Source organism: Misgurnus anguillicaudatus, chromosome 21, assembly GCF_027580225.2.
Source record: "Misgurnus anguillicaudatus chromosome 21, ASM2758022v2, whole genome shotgun sequence".
In the NCBI taxonomy this organism is placed as follows: domain Eukaryota; kingdom Metazoa; phylum Chordata; class Actinopteri; order Cypriniformes; family Cobitidae; genus Misgurnus; species Misgurnus anguillicaudatus.
In genome coordinates this window covers 52,470,335-52,485,572 of record NC_073357.2, presented here as the reverse complement: position 1 = coordinate 52,485,572, position 15,238 = coordinate 52,470,335, and the positions used below count along the sequence as shown (strand labels likewise).

The 15,238-nt window shown below is 34.6% G+C and overlaps 2 protein-coding genes across 4 annotated transcripts; both read left to right on the top strand.

Moving 5' to 3' along the window:
• Window positions 1-1,552: 1,552 nt before the first annotated feature.
• gabarapb (GABA(A) receptor-associated protein b) lies at window positions 1,553-3,788 on the top strand. Its single transcript, XM_055212861.2, has 4 exons — window positions 1,553-1,757; window positions 2,586-2,664; window positions 2,878-2,996; window positions 3,082-3,788. Exons 1-4 carry the CDS (start codon window positions 1,668-1,670, stop codon window positions 3,145-3,147), a joined length of 354 nt encoding a protein of 117 aa, XP_055068836.1. The 5' UTR covers window positions 1,553-1,667; the 3' UTR covers window positions 3,148-3,788.
• An 815-nt stretch (window positions 3,789-4,603) lies between these two features.
• spata6l (spermatogenesis associated 6-like) lies at window positions 4,604-14,617 on the top strand. Of its 3 annotated transcripts, none has more exons than XM_055212838.2 (11): window positions 4,605-4,772; window positions 4,906-5,043; window positions 5,145-5,193; window positions 5,659-5,700; window positions 5,804-5,928; window positions 6,483-6,566; window positions 6,733-6,843; window positions 10,474-10,610; window positions 11,015-11,084; window positions 11,271-11,362; window positions 14,442-14,617. In XM_055212838.2, the coding sequence occupies exons 1-10, from the start codon at window positions 4,725-4,727 to the stop codon at window positions 11,340-11,342; spliced, it is 876 nt and encodes a 291-aa protein (XP_055068813.2). In that variant the 5' UTR covers window positions 4,605-4,724; the 3' UTR covers window positions 11,343-11,362; window positions 14,442-14,617. The 3 variants fall into 3 exon arrangements, with proteins under 3 accessions (XP_055068823.2, XP_055068813.2, XP_055068805.2); XM_055212830.2 differs by having other exon boundaries at window positions 4,606-4,772; window positions 10,991-11,084; XM_055212848.2 differs by lacking the exon at window positions 5,659-5,700 and having other exon boundaries at window positions 4,604-4,772; window positions 10,991-11,084.
• The last annotated feature ends 621 nt before the right edge of the window (window positions 14,618-15,238 follow it).

The following is a 15,238-nucleotide window of genomic DNA, read 5'->3' as shown; positions in this document are numbered from 1 at the left end:
GGCTGCGTGCTGAAGTGACGAGGACCCATGAGGTCTCACAAATTCACGTGATGATCGCGCGATATCTAGTTCTGTCTCCGCCCATTATGACGTTAAATTATGACGTTTTGCTGGACCAGCCCGGATCACAACATGAGATCTCGCGAATTCAGGTATGATCACGCGATTTAGTCATGGCTCCGCTCTGCGGAGCTGTCCGGCATCCGTCAAAAGAAGCTCTGCGTATTTGTTCCGGAGGGCTGCGGATGGCCAGAGCTGTGACGGATTCGGAAAGCAGTCAGTGGAAATACACACATTGACTTGAATGGAAACCGATTGACTCCGCCGCCTTTCCGCAGCGGATCCGCAGCCGTTCCGCAGTCGGTGGAAATCAGGGGTAATACACTCTCCTGAATACAAGTCTCATTTATTTATATAGCTCTTTCCACTACAACGTAGACCAAAGGACTGTACATCTAAAAACAAGAAAAAAACATACAAAAACACAATATACAATACAGAGGAGTCTAAAATGACGGCGCTAATGGAAGCTAGTTATTTTCGTTTATAAAGTTTTAAATATGGATATTTCTACAACAACACCGCGCCGATTACCCTCAGAAGGGCTTTGTTTATCAACCTGGAGCCATTTGGATTTCTTTGGGGAAGGATATATGCAAATTTTTTGGACTTGAAGGAACTGGACCCCATAACTTTACTGTTTAGCAGCTGGAAGATATAAGACATTTTCTAAAATAACTAAAAATATGTTCGTCTGAAAAATGATGGAAATATGCATCTCCGGCGGCTTCGGGATAAGTAAATAATGGGTTTAATATCATTTTTGGCTGAACTATCCCTTTAATCTGCACTATCCAACCATGGCACTGCCATTTAGTGCAGAGATCAGCTCATTTGCATTTTAAAGGACACACCCAAAAACGGCACATTTTTGCTCAAACCTACAATTTTAGCATGCTACAATAGATTATCTATATGGCGTTTTGAGCTAGAACTTCACATACATACTCTGGGGACACCAAAGATTTATTTGACATCTTAAAAAAGTCTTGTGAAATGTCCCCTTTAATGTCTTTCTAATGATTCACAAAGAAAAACACAAAGCACATTATTATACTTAAATGTGTAACTAGATTAATACATTATAAAGACATTTCCTCATAGTTAAGAGCGACTAAAGGGAACATGTTTGGTCTTTTAATGTCCATTTTATATTTTATAACTTTATATTAGATGTCCTTAACTATTATGTACATAATTAATTTTGGAAAGTAAACATGTTTTGAGATACCGGAAGTGTGATGAAGCGGTCATATGACTGACCGAATCACTGCTTCACGTTTCCATGTATCATATCACTGAAAAAAATAGTCCCAGCTTACCTACACAACCAGATATCGATACATTCAGAAGACGTAACCGCCGATGACAGCGCAAATTAAAATATTTCTTCCGCTTCGAATGGCCTTTCCAGATGTATAATTTTCAGCACACACATGTTTTAGTTTAAAAATATATAAATAATGAGGTATAGAAAGTGTTATGTATCAATGCGCACCTTAGCGAAAAGCACAGCTGTGTGGAAGGACACTAGAGTACATCTGTGAGACTGCTGTGTTTGTACAGGAGAAAAATTATCTGTACCATATCTGGTTTATTTAGCAACCATGAAGTTTCAGTACAAAGAAGAGCATCCTTTTGAGAAGAGGCGATCAGAAGGAGAGAAAATCAGGAAGAAATATCCCGACAGGGTTCCCGTAAGTTGCTTTCTAGCGCGTGTGCGATATGTAAACAGAAGCTAGCATTGTACGCTACTCGACAACAAAACACAGTCATACGTAAAAGTCGTAATTGGTTCATTGTTTAAACAATTCATTTTATATGCAGAGCCTTTCTTACTTTTTTCTTATTATATTTAGTTTTTTTAGAAGCAGACTAATGTAACGTTAGTCAGGTCGGTTTGTGTTTTTTGTTGTCTAATATTTGATCCATACGTGGTTCATGGTAGACTTCTATTATTGTGGTCTTATTTAAATTGTAGTTAGAAAATTAAATGACACAGAGTATGTCTTTGTCTCTCTATTTGAATCTTTAATAAAGACTAGAATGTAAACATGTTTATATCGACAGACCTATAGGAGTAGGCCTCTAACAAAGCAGTAAAACAAAATAACAAAATGTGATGCTGATCCTTTAACCTAAATTTAGGGATTGTGTATCCATCAAACTAAGCAAACAAAAGAATAGTGTAAGCTAAACAGCCTGTAGGGGAACATAACCATGTTGAGCCTCCCCAGCTGCAACAAAAAGCTTCCCAATTTGACCTATATAAACTTTAAATATGAATGATATTTAAAAAACATTAACATATATTGTCTTAGATACAGTCTAATTAATTTTTTTAGTATATTAAGTGTTTTGTGACATTATCTTGTTCCTCATCATTAAATTAGAAACAGACCTTTCTCAGATCCTCTTTCCACAAAGGTGAAAGTCAACCAGTAAATTATAGTTACAGCCACCACAACTGTACAATACCATTCCTACAGTGAACAGTAATGCAAAATGTTTTGTTTCTATATCAGGTAATCGTGGAAAAAGCCCCTAAAGCTAGAATAGGTGACCTAGACAAGAAAAAATATCTTGTCCCCTCTGATTTAACAGGTAAGTACTTTTGCTGGTTATTTTGCTAATCTAAGATGATATTATTGAGATGTTTATGTGCACAGCATCAGAATATGAAATGCTATGTTACCTCAAACAAGAAACCAGTTTTTATTGTCATAAAACTGGGGTCCCTTGCACCCACGGCTTCCAGTTTGAGAACCACTGCATTGAAGCATTTATTTTTATAATATTTATGTTTGGTATTTTCAGTGGGCCAGTTTTACTTTCTCATTCGAAAACGAATCCACCTTAGAGCTGAGGATGCGCTCTTCTTCTTCGTAAACAACGTCATTCCCCCAACCTCTGCCACAATGGGTCAGCTGTACCAGGTATTTCCTTCTCACTTTCCTCCTTACTTTTTGATCAGTATTTCATTATAAAATTAACTTATGCTTGGCACGCTCTCACAAACAGGAGCACCACGAAGAAGACTTCTTCCTTTACATCGCCTACAGTGATGAGAGTGTGTATGGAAAATAGAACCAAAGGGAAAAGAACCGCACTTCTCTCTTCCGTTTAAAACAATATATAGACATCATGCTGGCTGAGTTTTCACAACTCAAATGTACTTCTGCTTTCATTTTATCATACATATTTCATATTTTCTTTTTTTAGGTTTGGCATTCAATTTTGGTGTTTAGAATTTATTTAAACTGTTTTTCATCACACAATGGTGTCAAAACTGCTGGAAAGTTATAATACAATGATTACATTTTATTTGGCCATCAATACTGTTCCATGAAAGCTAGTTTTTCCCTTTGAACAAAATGTTCATATATGCAGAAATGTTTATCCATAATGTGCATGCCATTCAGAGTAATCTCACATGTTTCTGTAAAAACTGTTGCTCCTTTGCTGCGGATTTCCATTTAGCATATACAGTCAAATACCAGGTGGCAATCCATTGAAGAATAAAAAAAAAGTGTATTCTGTTTAAGCTAATTCTAATATGCGGTTGTTATGTTGAATTACTTTTATTATTGTATTTAGAATTTAGTTGATTTATTTTTAAGTTGTAAATCTTAAGTGCAAGTTTTATTTGCAGTCTTTTTTTAAGTATTGATATTCAACTGTACTTCTGGTACCCTTGATAATGATCATATAAACCAAGCGCATACCAATTTTGTCTCTTGCTGTTTAATTCCAGACATCTCAGATTATTATAATTGACAGGATAGCCTTTAGTTATTGTATTTAAAGTTTGGACAGAAACAGTCGTGTGACATTGTAAATAAGCTATTGTTGCTTCATATTAACATATTTACCATGATGTTAAACGAAAATTAAAACTACACATTCATAGATGCATGGACAGGATGAAATGTGTAGAATTGATTTTAAACTAATTAAACCAAACAAATCTCAAATGTAAATGCACAAAATTAAGAAACCACTCCAGTTTTGCCTTTAATCATCATTTACTGTGACTATTACAGTCTAGTGTCTATTGAATTCCAACAAAAGCAAACATCAGGAGTGGCAAATTTACCCAACAGCAATGTAAAAGACACATAAAAAGATGTGATTAAAAATCAAGGTTATTCCATCAAATATTCACTTGAATTGTTCCTAAAATACATGTAAAACATCATGCATTGTGTTGTGTAAACATTAATACAAACCGGTTTTCTTAGTGTTTAACATCTGAAAACCTTTTTTTTCAGTTTTCAGAAACGAATGCAAAATAAAAGCATTTTCATTAGGAATTTGGCAGAAATCTTGTGAAATAATTATTTAACTTGCATACCTAAACACATACATATAAAAAGTAAATTCCGCGGCTGTAGATGCTAATACACGTCTATATGTTTGTGTTATTATGTGTGTATGTATGTGTGTAGGCTGAGAAGTAAATCTCAACATCATACATTTGAAAACTACAACTACCGCTTTCCCATATGGTTTCCGGTTGCAAAAAACTTCAAAATAAAAGTCTGCGATCTTGACCAGACGGATGACGTTAGATACCATAGAAACGCGACGCTCTCCTCAAATGACAATGAATGAGCTGGATGAAAAATAACACTTTATTCTTGCGATAAAAACGACGGGGGAAGATGTCCCACAAAGCCGTTAAAGTGATCGTGGAGCTTTACCTGAGGGCGGTGAGGATTTTTTTAATAACGTAAATCTGACGAAAGCACGGAAGTTGCGAGTTAAAACCAAAATTTGCAATGCAGTGCAAGTTGGTGTCAGTCTCTCACCTGCACTGAAAAGTTTGAATTTTTGTATTTGTAGGTTACCTGTCCAGGGGTGCATTTACCAGACAAAGATGATGTGTACGTCAGTGTGTGTCTTATAAACCAATACAGAAAATCTGAATGTCTTCCTGCAATCTTTCCATTATTAATTCGGGAGAAAATGAGGTTTGAAAAGGTAAAGTATTTTTATTTGTTTGTTTTACACACACGCACGCACGCACGCAGGAGCACACACACTTTTTAAATGTATGTACTGAAAACTCTTTTGTTTTGTAGGTACTAAAGTATGTCACTGATCCTGCAGAAATAGCTGAATTCTTACAATGTAAGCTCCAGTAAATCGTCTGACAACATTAAATTTTTTTGAACAACTTTTCAGATATTTTTCCAGAGAAAAAGAAATCAAAGACTCCAATTGAGTTTCAGAAGAAATGTCGTCGTCACGAAATGAGTTCAGATTTGAAGTCAATTATTGAAGGTTTCAATATAAAACAATGCTATTTAAAATTTTTCCACATTCAGATTATTTTACCTATACAGTCTTCATTAATTATATAGCTCCATATTATTTGTGCACTTTAACAATGGTCCCATTTGTTTATATTTTTCCCAAGCAATTTTAGGAAAAACATCTGAGACTTAAAAAGGGAATTAAACACAAATGAGAACTTCATTAAATGTCCTGAGCTATGAAAGAGCAACATCTAAGCAATACAATTTTCTTCTGGGTTGCTTCATGGTATTTTAAGTCTAAAATGTTGCTTATTAAAGTGTTTTTTCTTTTCTCCAGGTGAAACAGTGAAAGTTGAACTCATTCAGTTGATCCCTCCATGTAAACTACATTTTTGCAATTCATTGTACCACAGTCACACACATACTTTTATCATCAAGCACAGATTATTCTGAATGTCGCTCCTAAAAATCTTCTTTTACAGCTGGAAGAATACTGGCCAGTTTTGAAGAAGATGCTCGCAGTTTTCTTTTCCCGGAGCCGAAGCTGGTGCCATCTTTCTCCGGAGTAGAGAGAGAGTTATTAATGACACGAGATCCTGCTTTTCCTGTATGTTTTTATTTATAAAAGGGGACATATCATGAAAATCTGACTTTTTCCATGTTTAAGGGCTATAATTGGGCCCCCAGTGCTTGTATCAACCTAGAAAATTTGAAAAAGATCAACCCATTAACTTAGTTTTGGTAAACCATTCTCTGCAAGCATGTGAAAAAATAGGTCATTGAAATGTGTCTCCACTTGTGATGCTAAAATGGGATCTTAATAATTATACTGCCCATTAATCTGCACTATCCAATAACGACACTGCCATTTAGTGCAGAGATCAGCTCATTTGCATTTAAAAGGACACACCCAAAAATGGCAAATTTTTGCTCACACCTACAAAGTGCTAATTTTAACATGCTAAAATAGATTATCTATATGGTATTTTGAGCTAAAACTTCACATACGTACTCTGAAGACACTAAAGATTTATTTGACATTTTAAAAAAGCCTTTTGAAATGTCCCTTTAAGCAGTAAATGCACAAATTTTGTTTTTGTTCTTACATTGCAGTATATCTAGAAATAAAACAATAATATTTTTTAAATTGTTTCATCACAGGGTATCTCTCCAAGGTTAGAATTTTCTACCAAGACCACAATCAGTCAAATCTCTAATAGAGATGGATTACAGAGTTGTCCTGCGGTAAAAATACATATTTGAGGAACCAAAAGACATTATAGGGTTGTTGTTTTAAAATACTGATTAAATTAAATGTATTTGTATACCACATTTTTACAATAGATATTGTCCAGAAGCAGCATTATAAAGTAAATGACTTACAAGTGTTTTTGTTGTTTTTTGTCTTTAGAGGGCTATGACAAAAAAGAGGAAGAAGAAGGTTCGGCAGCAGGGTAGTGCTGTATCCCAAAGACGTCTAACTTCTCCACAGAGGCAAAGAGGACTCTGGGATAGAGACAAGGTAGGTTCCTGATGTATATTATAAACTGTTTATCAGACCAGTCATGATCCTTGTTCTATAAATGCATGGTTAATAATACAGTGTCAGAAAGGGACAAAACCCAGCTGTTGGGTTAAATAAACCCAGAAAATGTTTATATTTGTCCTCCTAACATTGGATTAAAACAACTCAAGTATAGGTTAAAGGGATAGTTCACCCAAAAATGAAAATTCTGTCATCATTAACTCACCCTTATGTTGTGACAAATCTGTATGCATTTATTTGTTCTGCTAAACACAAAGTCAGATATTTGTAATGAAGCAGGAAAGCACCATTGACAAAAAATATTACTATGGAAGTCAGTGGTGCTCAAAAACGGTTACAAACATTGCTTAAAATATCTTCTTTTGTGTTCAGCTAAAGATAAATCAATACAGGTTTGTTAAAACACGACAGTGAGTAAATGATGACAGAATTTTCATTTTCGGGTGAACTATCCATTTAAAATACAACCCAACAGGCTAGGCAAGTCCATTTTCACCCAACGCTGGGTTGAAAATAACCCAGCATTTTTTAGAGATTTTACATCTGGGGCCTCTTTCTGGATTCAAAGTGACTGCAAAAGTATTAAATGAGAAATATCACAATTGACTTTCTGATGAAACAGTGGTAGCCAGTAGAGGGCATCAAAGCTCACTCATCAGGATCTGAAGTCTACGGTCACTTTGATTCCAGACTCTATATTTCTATACTGCACATACTTGTGTCATGTGTATGTCAGGGTAGTGCTTTACAATCAGCTTTATTAAAGTTTCCTCCCTAAAAGCAATTGTGTAAATAACCATAAGATATTTAGTTGACAAACTTCAGAGGGAGAGAAACATAAAGATACTTCACGATGCCATAAGAACCATTTTTAGTTTTTCAGTTTCAAAAATCTTCTTGAAGTGAAAGAAGGTTCTTCAGATTTTCAAAAGTCATGAAAGGAATTTTTTTGAGTGTTTCTTTGAGAAACCAAAACTTGTTCTTTATGGCATCGCTGTGAAAAAAACCTTTTCAGCACCCAGGTTATATTTAAAACATAAACTAGGCTTCTAGTAACACACACAATAAAATACATGTACCAAGTATTATCTAGTTATATGTGTAATATAAGCCATCTGCTTATTTAATACATCATTTAGTATGTTTGTAAGACAATTATTATATTGCTTGAATAATGATTCATTTGTAAGGATACTGAATACAGTAAAGTTTTTGAAGTTCATTGTAAAATGGCTGCAGTGATACAGCTAGTGCTCGGTTGGTGATGTGTTTATATTTATATTTTATACAATTCTGTATATTCCATATATTTTTTTATCATTGTACATGTTTCCGGTGGATTGAGCTCATGACCTTTTTTAAATGAATATGCATTTATTGAAAAAATATGAAATATGTTTGTACAAAAATTATTAGATTATAAAGATCATGAAAAATCTGAAGTCCACATTTAAGGTTAGGCTCCCGGTGGTGTCTGTGAAGTGTTTTTTTCACTCGGGTGATGCAGGCTGAATTTGGTTGTTGGCACCATGCTGCTTGACAAACAACTAGCATAATCTCATGCGTAATCAGAGTTTACTGTTAAGGGAGTGTCTTGCGTGTATTTTGTGAACGTGAGCGTCTCTTTTATCATAAATGGTTTTGACGCGTATGCAGCAGGCACTTATTTTGACAAAACACGTGATGCACATGGTTTACATGACGCAACAAACACATATTTTGAAAATGCAAGCAACACACATGACACTCCGAACACTTATTTTTAATTTGCGCCCCTCGGATGAGCGGTCATGAGGCGCTATTGCATACTAGGGCCTAAATCTTTACAGAAACTCTCTGTTTCTCTGGAAGAAAGAGGAGTGTTGGGTGTATCAGCTTTATCAGGTATTTTTGAGATGAATCAAAAATGTTTATATTGTGTAAGTTATACGTGTATGAATGTTAGATGTATAACCTGCATTTCATTTTATGAGTCATACAGTGACAATAAAGGAAATCTAATCTAAATCACTCTAATCTTATCTTAATATGTGATATATCTTTGTTGCATTTCCCGTAAATACTTCCTCATCACATCAACACAGACTTTTGAGAAACAAATAAATATGGTAGCTATAGCTGTTTTTATCATCATAGAAATATAGCCACATGAAATACTTGTTGTTGAAAGATCTGAAGTATCTTGTGCATGCTTTTATTTCATACAGACTTGATTGTTGATCTGGTCACTCTTAATGTTCCTGCTATCTCTCTGATGGATTTGTTGTGTTTTTGAAACCTGGTCTGTATATCACTTGCATGGAGATCTCCCTGAACCGAATGATTTGAGTTCACAGCCACAGCTTTCAAATGCATTCGTCACACTTAAAACAACTCAAGACCTTTAACATCTGTCATTCATGAGGAAATTATTTAAAAATAGACAATACCTGTCCATAAAACAGGTTTTAAGTCAACTGTCCCATTACTTTGGACCCCTTTTATTAAGGGGGAGCTCCATATTCCTAAATCCTTTAGCCAACTAAAGCTAAAGTAATATTATATGTATAGTAATAATATGACTGGAACTGGAATATATTTTGGTAAACAGCTAAAATAACACAAAATGTGTCTCTGTCCCAATATTTATGGACCTGACTGTATGTATATATATATATATATATATATATATATATATATATATATATATATATATATATATATATATATATATATTATAATTATAATATATTTGGATGTACCTGTAAGGTACCAGTATGGACTTTTTGAAAAGTTACCACAGCTTTTGTAGCTTTTTTCTGGGATTATGATGGCTAGCTGCTATTCCTTACTGCATATAGCCACAAGCAGGCAAAGTGGTGTTACTTTAAATGTGTTGTGTATGCAAGTTTTAATGTTTTTCTTTTTAGTCTAAAGTGCAGCCTAGTTGTTATTAAATGTGCTTTATAAATATTTGTGACTGACTGACTATACTTGACTAATCCTTAACCCCTAACTTTATATTGTTTAACTTTGTTAACATTGTTTATTAAAGTCAATAATCCTCTTCTTTTTTATGCTGTTCACTTTAAGCATTGACACTATTCCTACTTGTAAATGTAACATTATGCCTCAGACACAGATAACTTGTTGTTTCCTAATGCAAAATGTTAAATCATTCTTTAGTCACTTTAGTTGACTCTATCTATCTATCTATCTATCTATCTATCTATCTATCTATCTATCTATCTATCTATCTATCTATCTATCTATCTATCTATCTATCTATCTATCTATCTATCTATCTATCTATCTATCTATCTATCTATCTAAGGGGTCCCCAGAAAATTTCTAAATAAAAGACAAAGCAAAAATTCTAAAAGTCAACTGTAAAACCAATTATTTCAGTTTGTAATAAATATGCTATCTGTATAATATTACAATTAATATTTATTTACACAGTTTAAATCTTTCTTTATAGAAGATATGGATATATATTTTTAGGGTCAATTTGTGAGGTCCCTGCCATCATAAAGTTTGAAAACCCCTGATCTAAGTGATTGTGGATTTCTTTATAGAAAATGTAATGTGTTGACAGATGAGCCTTCCACCTTGTTGTGATTTCAGGTCCCGGATGGGGACTCCTCAGACACGGATAATCTCCTTGACTATGCCGCGGAAGTGAGCAAACGCCATTCCCGTATGGAATATGAGGGCTCTTCCATCCCAAGTCACTCCAGCAGGGAAAGCCAGAAACACAATGGGTGTGTGTGTGTGTGTGTGTGTGTGTGTGTGTGTGTGTGTGTGTGTTTATTATTCAGATAGATCTGAATGAATGGATAAGAACTGACTTACCTGAACACATTTGTTTGAAAGAATAATTTTTCAAACATTTTAAAGTAACGCTGGGTGGTTTTATCCCATGGTTGGGTCAATTATGGACATTTTCTAAGTTAATTTAACCCAATGGTTGGGTTTGTTTATATTTTACCCAACCATTGGCTGAAACAACAAAGCAATTTAAGAGTATTCGATTAGGGGAAAAACCCTTTAAATATGAATAAAATACCAGAGAGGGGCCAGATATATATATATATATATTTTTTTTTGAAGAAAAAATATTATGCTGTGTTATTTTTCACAGATCTCTCCTGGGATCTCCTAATAGGTGGGAGGAGGTTCAAGAACGTGTTCAGAGCCTTTTAATATCTCCTAAAGCAGTCTGCAGACTAGCCTGTGTGAGTAAATGCGCACACACACACACACACACACACACACACACACACACACACACACACACACACACACACACACACACACACACTCACACAAATCTATCTTATGATTTAGTGCAGTGAAATGTTGTGCTGATTGTGTCATGAATTCTTCTTCTTTCTTCCTCCACCCTTTTGTTTTGATGCCAGGGTGCCACTGACTCTGAGATTGATGAAGTATTAATACGAAGAGCTATTGTGGCACACTCATGCCCATTCTAAGGGTGAAGGATAAAGAAGTGGTATGTATACTAAACCAGTGTCACATTCAGAAAAAAATGCACTACACTGAAAAAAAATGATTAAATCAGTTTACTCAATTTATTTAAAAGTGGTTGCAATCAATTTATTTAAGCTACATTTAAACAAAAGTTTTTTTGTTTTGCTTTTCTAATTTTGTTTGTTTAAAATGTAGCTTAAATAAATTGATTGCAACCACTTACCTTATAAAAATGGAGTAAATTTAATTAGTCATTTTTTTCAGTGTACATAATTGCACTCTCAGAAAAAATGGTCCCAAGCTTGGGCGCAGTACCCTTTAAAAATTTAATATTTAGGTACAGACGGTTTCATCAGATGCACACGCGTTTACGCACCTGGGCGAGCTTCCAGTCTGTGTTTATTCATCAGTCTGGCTAGTTACTAAACTGATCTCTGAAACAAATACCTTGTTGATAATAAAATGTTTTGGTTTGCTAAAGACGAGGGAGGCGACGAGCATAGATGTGTGGAGAGTTTCGGCAGCCAGGCAAGAATTCAAGGATCTGTATAACATTGCATACATTCATTTTACAAAGTAACGTTAACTCAGTGTAATAGTTGATACGCGTTCGATATGATATATAAACAAAGGTAATTTACTTTACATATATTTAACTTTTTTATCAGAAATAACTACTGTAAAAGGACTCTGTTGTTATTGATTTTATGTGAAAGTCTACCGGAAGTTACGTTTGGTCCACAAAAGCCGTTTGTTTATGATGTTGCCGCTGAAACCGTCTTAACCAATTTAAGTTCATTTAACTTAAAAATATTAGTTAGCTGAAAAAGTTGTGTAAAAAGGAAGTTAACCAATATTATTTAAGTTGAATTAACAAAGGCAGCACTTACATTTTTTCGGTGACACTTTACTTTAAAGGGTGTTCATAAACTGACATGACACATTCATAATCATGACATGACACGTGTCATGAACAAAAAGTAGATTTTATTCACATTTATGATAACTTTAATTTAGTGTCATTTGTTAAATTATGTCATTTTTATTACAAAGATGACATTGTTTGAGATGTCTTTGTTATGACAACTTGACATAAACCAATACACCATAACTTGTCATAAATCTGTCATAAACATGACACAGCAGAATATTTATCAAACTTAAGAAACTGCCTAGCTTAACCGTGCACAATACATAAAAAACTGACAACTATAAGATGATACGTTCTCCAAAGGCAATAAAGTATACTTTTATTAATTTTAATTATTGTTATTAAAAAAACATTATGAACTGAAGAATATTCATGATGTTGTTTTAAAATTATTTAACAGAGTATTAGCACTTAATGACATTTTAATGACAAATTATATTTGTACCACTGAAGTTGAGGTCAAGAAAAATATTCATGATGCTATTATAAAACTATATGACAGAGTATTAACATTAATAACATTTTAATGACAAATTCAAATTGTATCACTGGTAACAAGTGGTCAGTTATGTTGTCTTGGTAATGTCAAGTTGTCAAGACATCTCAAACAATGTCATATTTGCATTAAAAATGACATAATTGAACAAATGACACTCAATCATAAACGTGCATAAAATCTCCTTTATGTTCATAGCACGTGTCATGTTATTATTATGAATGTGTTATGTCAGTTTTATAAACACTCCTTCAATTAAAGTGTTACCCAATCTTCTTAACAATGTACAGGGTTCCCACGGGCCCTTGAAAGTTTGTGAATCTAGGGAAAAATTCAAGGCCCTGGGAAGTTTAGAAAATATACATACATAGATACAGGTCATTGAAATCTATTTTATGCAAGAAGTTTTTTGAAAAAAAAAATCCAAAATATTCCCTGTGTAGTGTAGGATAACATCATAAAAATTCTAGACTTTTTAAGCACACGTGCTAAACTGTTTGCGTTAAATGCTTATATCTTCTGTATGCGAATGTTGATTCATACCAAAATGTTTTTTTGCATAGTTGTGTTTGACACATGAAAACGTCTCGAGTTACGTATGTAATTGTTGTTCCCTGAAAAGGGAACGAGACGCTGCGTCTCCCTTGCCATACTTCCTGCATCCCTGTAACGCCGTCCTTGACAATATTTCAGATAGCGATATACTTCCTGGCTCCCGCGTCACCCTGTCTTTCTCGTTAAGTCTCACCATTGGTTGAATTTCATATACACATTCAGACGCACTTACCCCTGGAGGCGTCCCCAAAGTGTCACCACAGTTCGAAAAGAGAACTGTCACAATGTAACACGATGTAACCTTGCTCTCACTTGAAATGTGTCCTCACATGTAGTCCTTGAATTTGAGGGTATTAGACCTGAAAAATCCTTGAAAGGTCCTTGAATTTGAAGTTAACTAAGGTGTGGGAACCCTGAATGTACATACGAGAATGTACCTTTGGGGTACCAATCTGCACTCTTTAGGTACAAAGTTGTACTTTTTTAAATATTGCTACCCCAGTGACAGCTTCTCCCTACTGAAAAATTCAGCTAAGACCTGCTGTAGGTGGCAGTAGCTGGTATAAGCTGGTCCTACCAGCATGGCAAAACTGGTCATGCTGGTGGGTCAGCACAGTGTTTCCCACAGGATTTTGAGAGACTGTGGTGGTGATGGCGTCACCAGCTAATTAGCATATATGTGACGTCATCATGTCGTGTTTGCGTTTGATCTAGTGTTGGCACCTGAAATATGTTTCACTTCTACTCTTTGATCTGTATCTGTATTTGATCTGTATTATATAAGCTGTTTTAAATAGTGAAATAAAAACGTAAATGGGAATCATGAAAATTCTATTTGTGGAGGCCAGTGTTGATTCTGTGGTGGGCCACCACAAATAAATCAATGTATGGGAAACACTGTCAGTAGGTCTTTCACCAAGTCCAGCTTAAAAAGTGACCAAAACACAGCTAAACCAGCTAAAACCAAGCTGGGAGACCAGCTTATGCTGATTTCAGCTGTCTTTATCAGTAGGTTGTACCTTTTTCTGAGAGTGTACTATATACTCATCAGTAATATAACCTCCATACTTTGCTCAGATGTAAAATAACCAAAACAAATTCTTTTTTTATTTTTTCCAGGTTTTGTAGAGCATCCGTGAATCATATCCAATTGAGTTGTGAGTGTGTTCTTGTTTTTAGTTTGTAGTTGCATTGAAAGTCACGTATTCCTTGAATAGCTTGCTTATATCCTGAGTGACTTAACAAAAAACAAAACAGACCTTTGTGACAATAAATGGTCTTAGTTTACGTTTTTACATTGAGATGATGAAAGTTGCCTTGTTGTCATGACACAGCAGTAGTGTACATGCTCATAACAGATATACAATGGTATACAATCCCTATTGGCTATCTTTCTTTCTGTCTAAATTAAAGCTTAAAACCTATAAATAAAACAGAAAAACTTCAAAAGTAATCAGTAAAAGCAAATCCTTTTCTCTTTTATGCAAATGCTGCCTTCCATTCATTAGCAATTAAAATGCACTCAGTTTCAAAGGGCTCTGTTTGTGTCAGTGAGCCTCAGGTGTGATATCTATGCATTTCCCCTTGGACTGCCTTTCCTGTTCAGGACTAAATGAAATACATTCATATTTCAACCCTATATCACGAAATTGCGTGACTATTTCACGCATGGACCAGCGTGACAATGTCACGCTTTGCCGCGTTTGTGCGTGAGCATGTCACGCTTTCTGTTTGTGTCGCTGTCACGTATTGGTTACTCAACTTTTTTGTCCTATTTTCAAACCATTGTCGCTTCGTTTTAGGGTTAGATTTGGTGCTTGTGTTATATGTCACTTTAAGTATTTGTCACTTTAAGTATTGGTTTATAAAATAAAAAGATACAATACTTATTCTTTTATATTTTCTAAACTTTAACC

Excerpts from the sequence above, each read along its gene's own strand:
- gabarapb (XM_055212861.2), top strand. The coding sequence starts at position 1,668 with ATGAAGTTTCAGTACAAAGAAGAGCATCCTTTTGAGAAGAGGCGATCA. Across the intron at positions 2,665-2,877 it reads TGTCCCCTCTGATTTAACAG|TGGGCCAGTTTTACTTTCTC; the intron begins GTAAGTACTTTT and ends TGGTATTTTCAG. Across the intron at positions 2,997-3,081 it reads CAATGGGTCAGCTGTACCAG|GAGCACCACGAAGAAGACTT; the intron begins GTATTTCCTTCT and ends TCTCACAAACAG.
- spata6l (XM_055212830.2), top strand. The coding sequence starts at position 4,725 with ATGTCCCACAAAGCCGTTAAAGTGATCGTGGAGCTTTACCTGAGGGCG. Across the intron at positions 5,701-5,803 it reads CATTCAGTTGATCCCTCCAT|CTGGAAGAATACTGGCCAGT; the intron begins GTAAACTACATT and ends CTTCTTTTACAG. Across the intron at positions 6,844-10,473 it reads GACTCTGGGATAGAGACAAG|GTCCCGGATGGGGACTCCTC; the intron begins GTAGGTTCCTGA and ends TTGTGATTTCAG.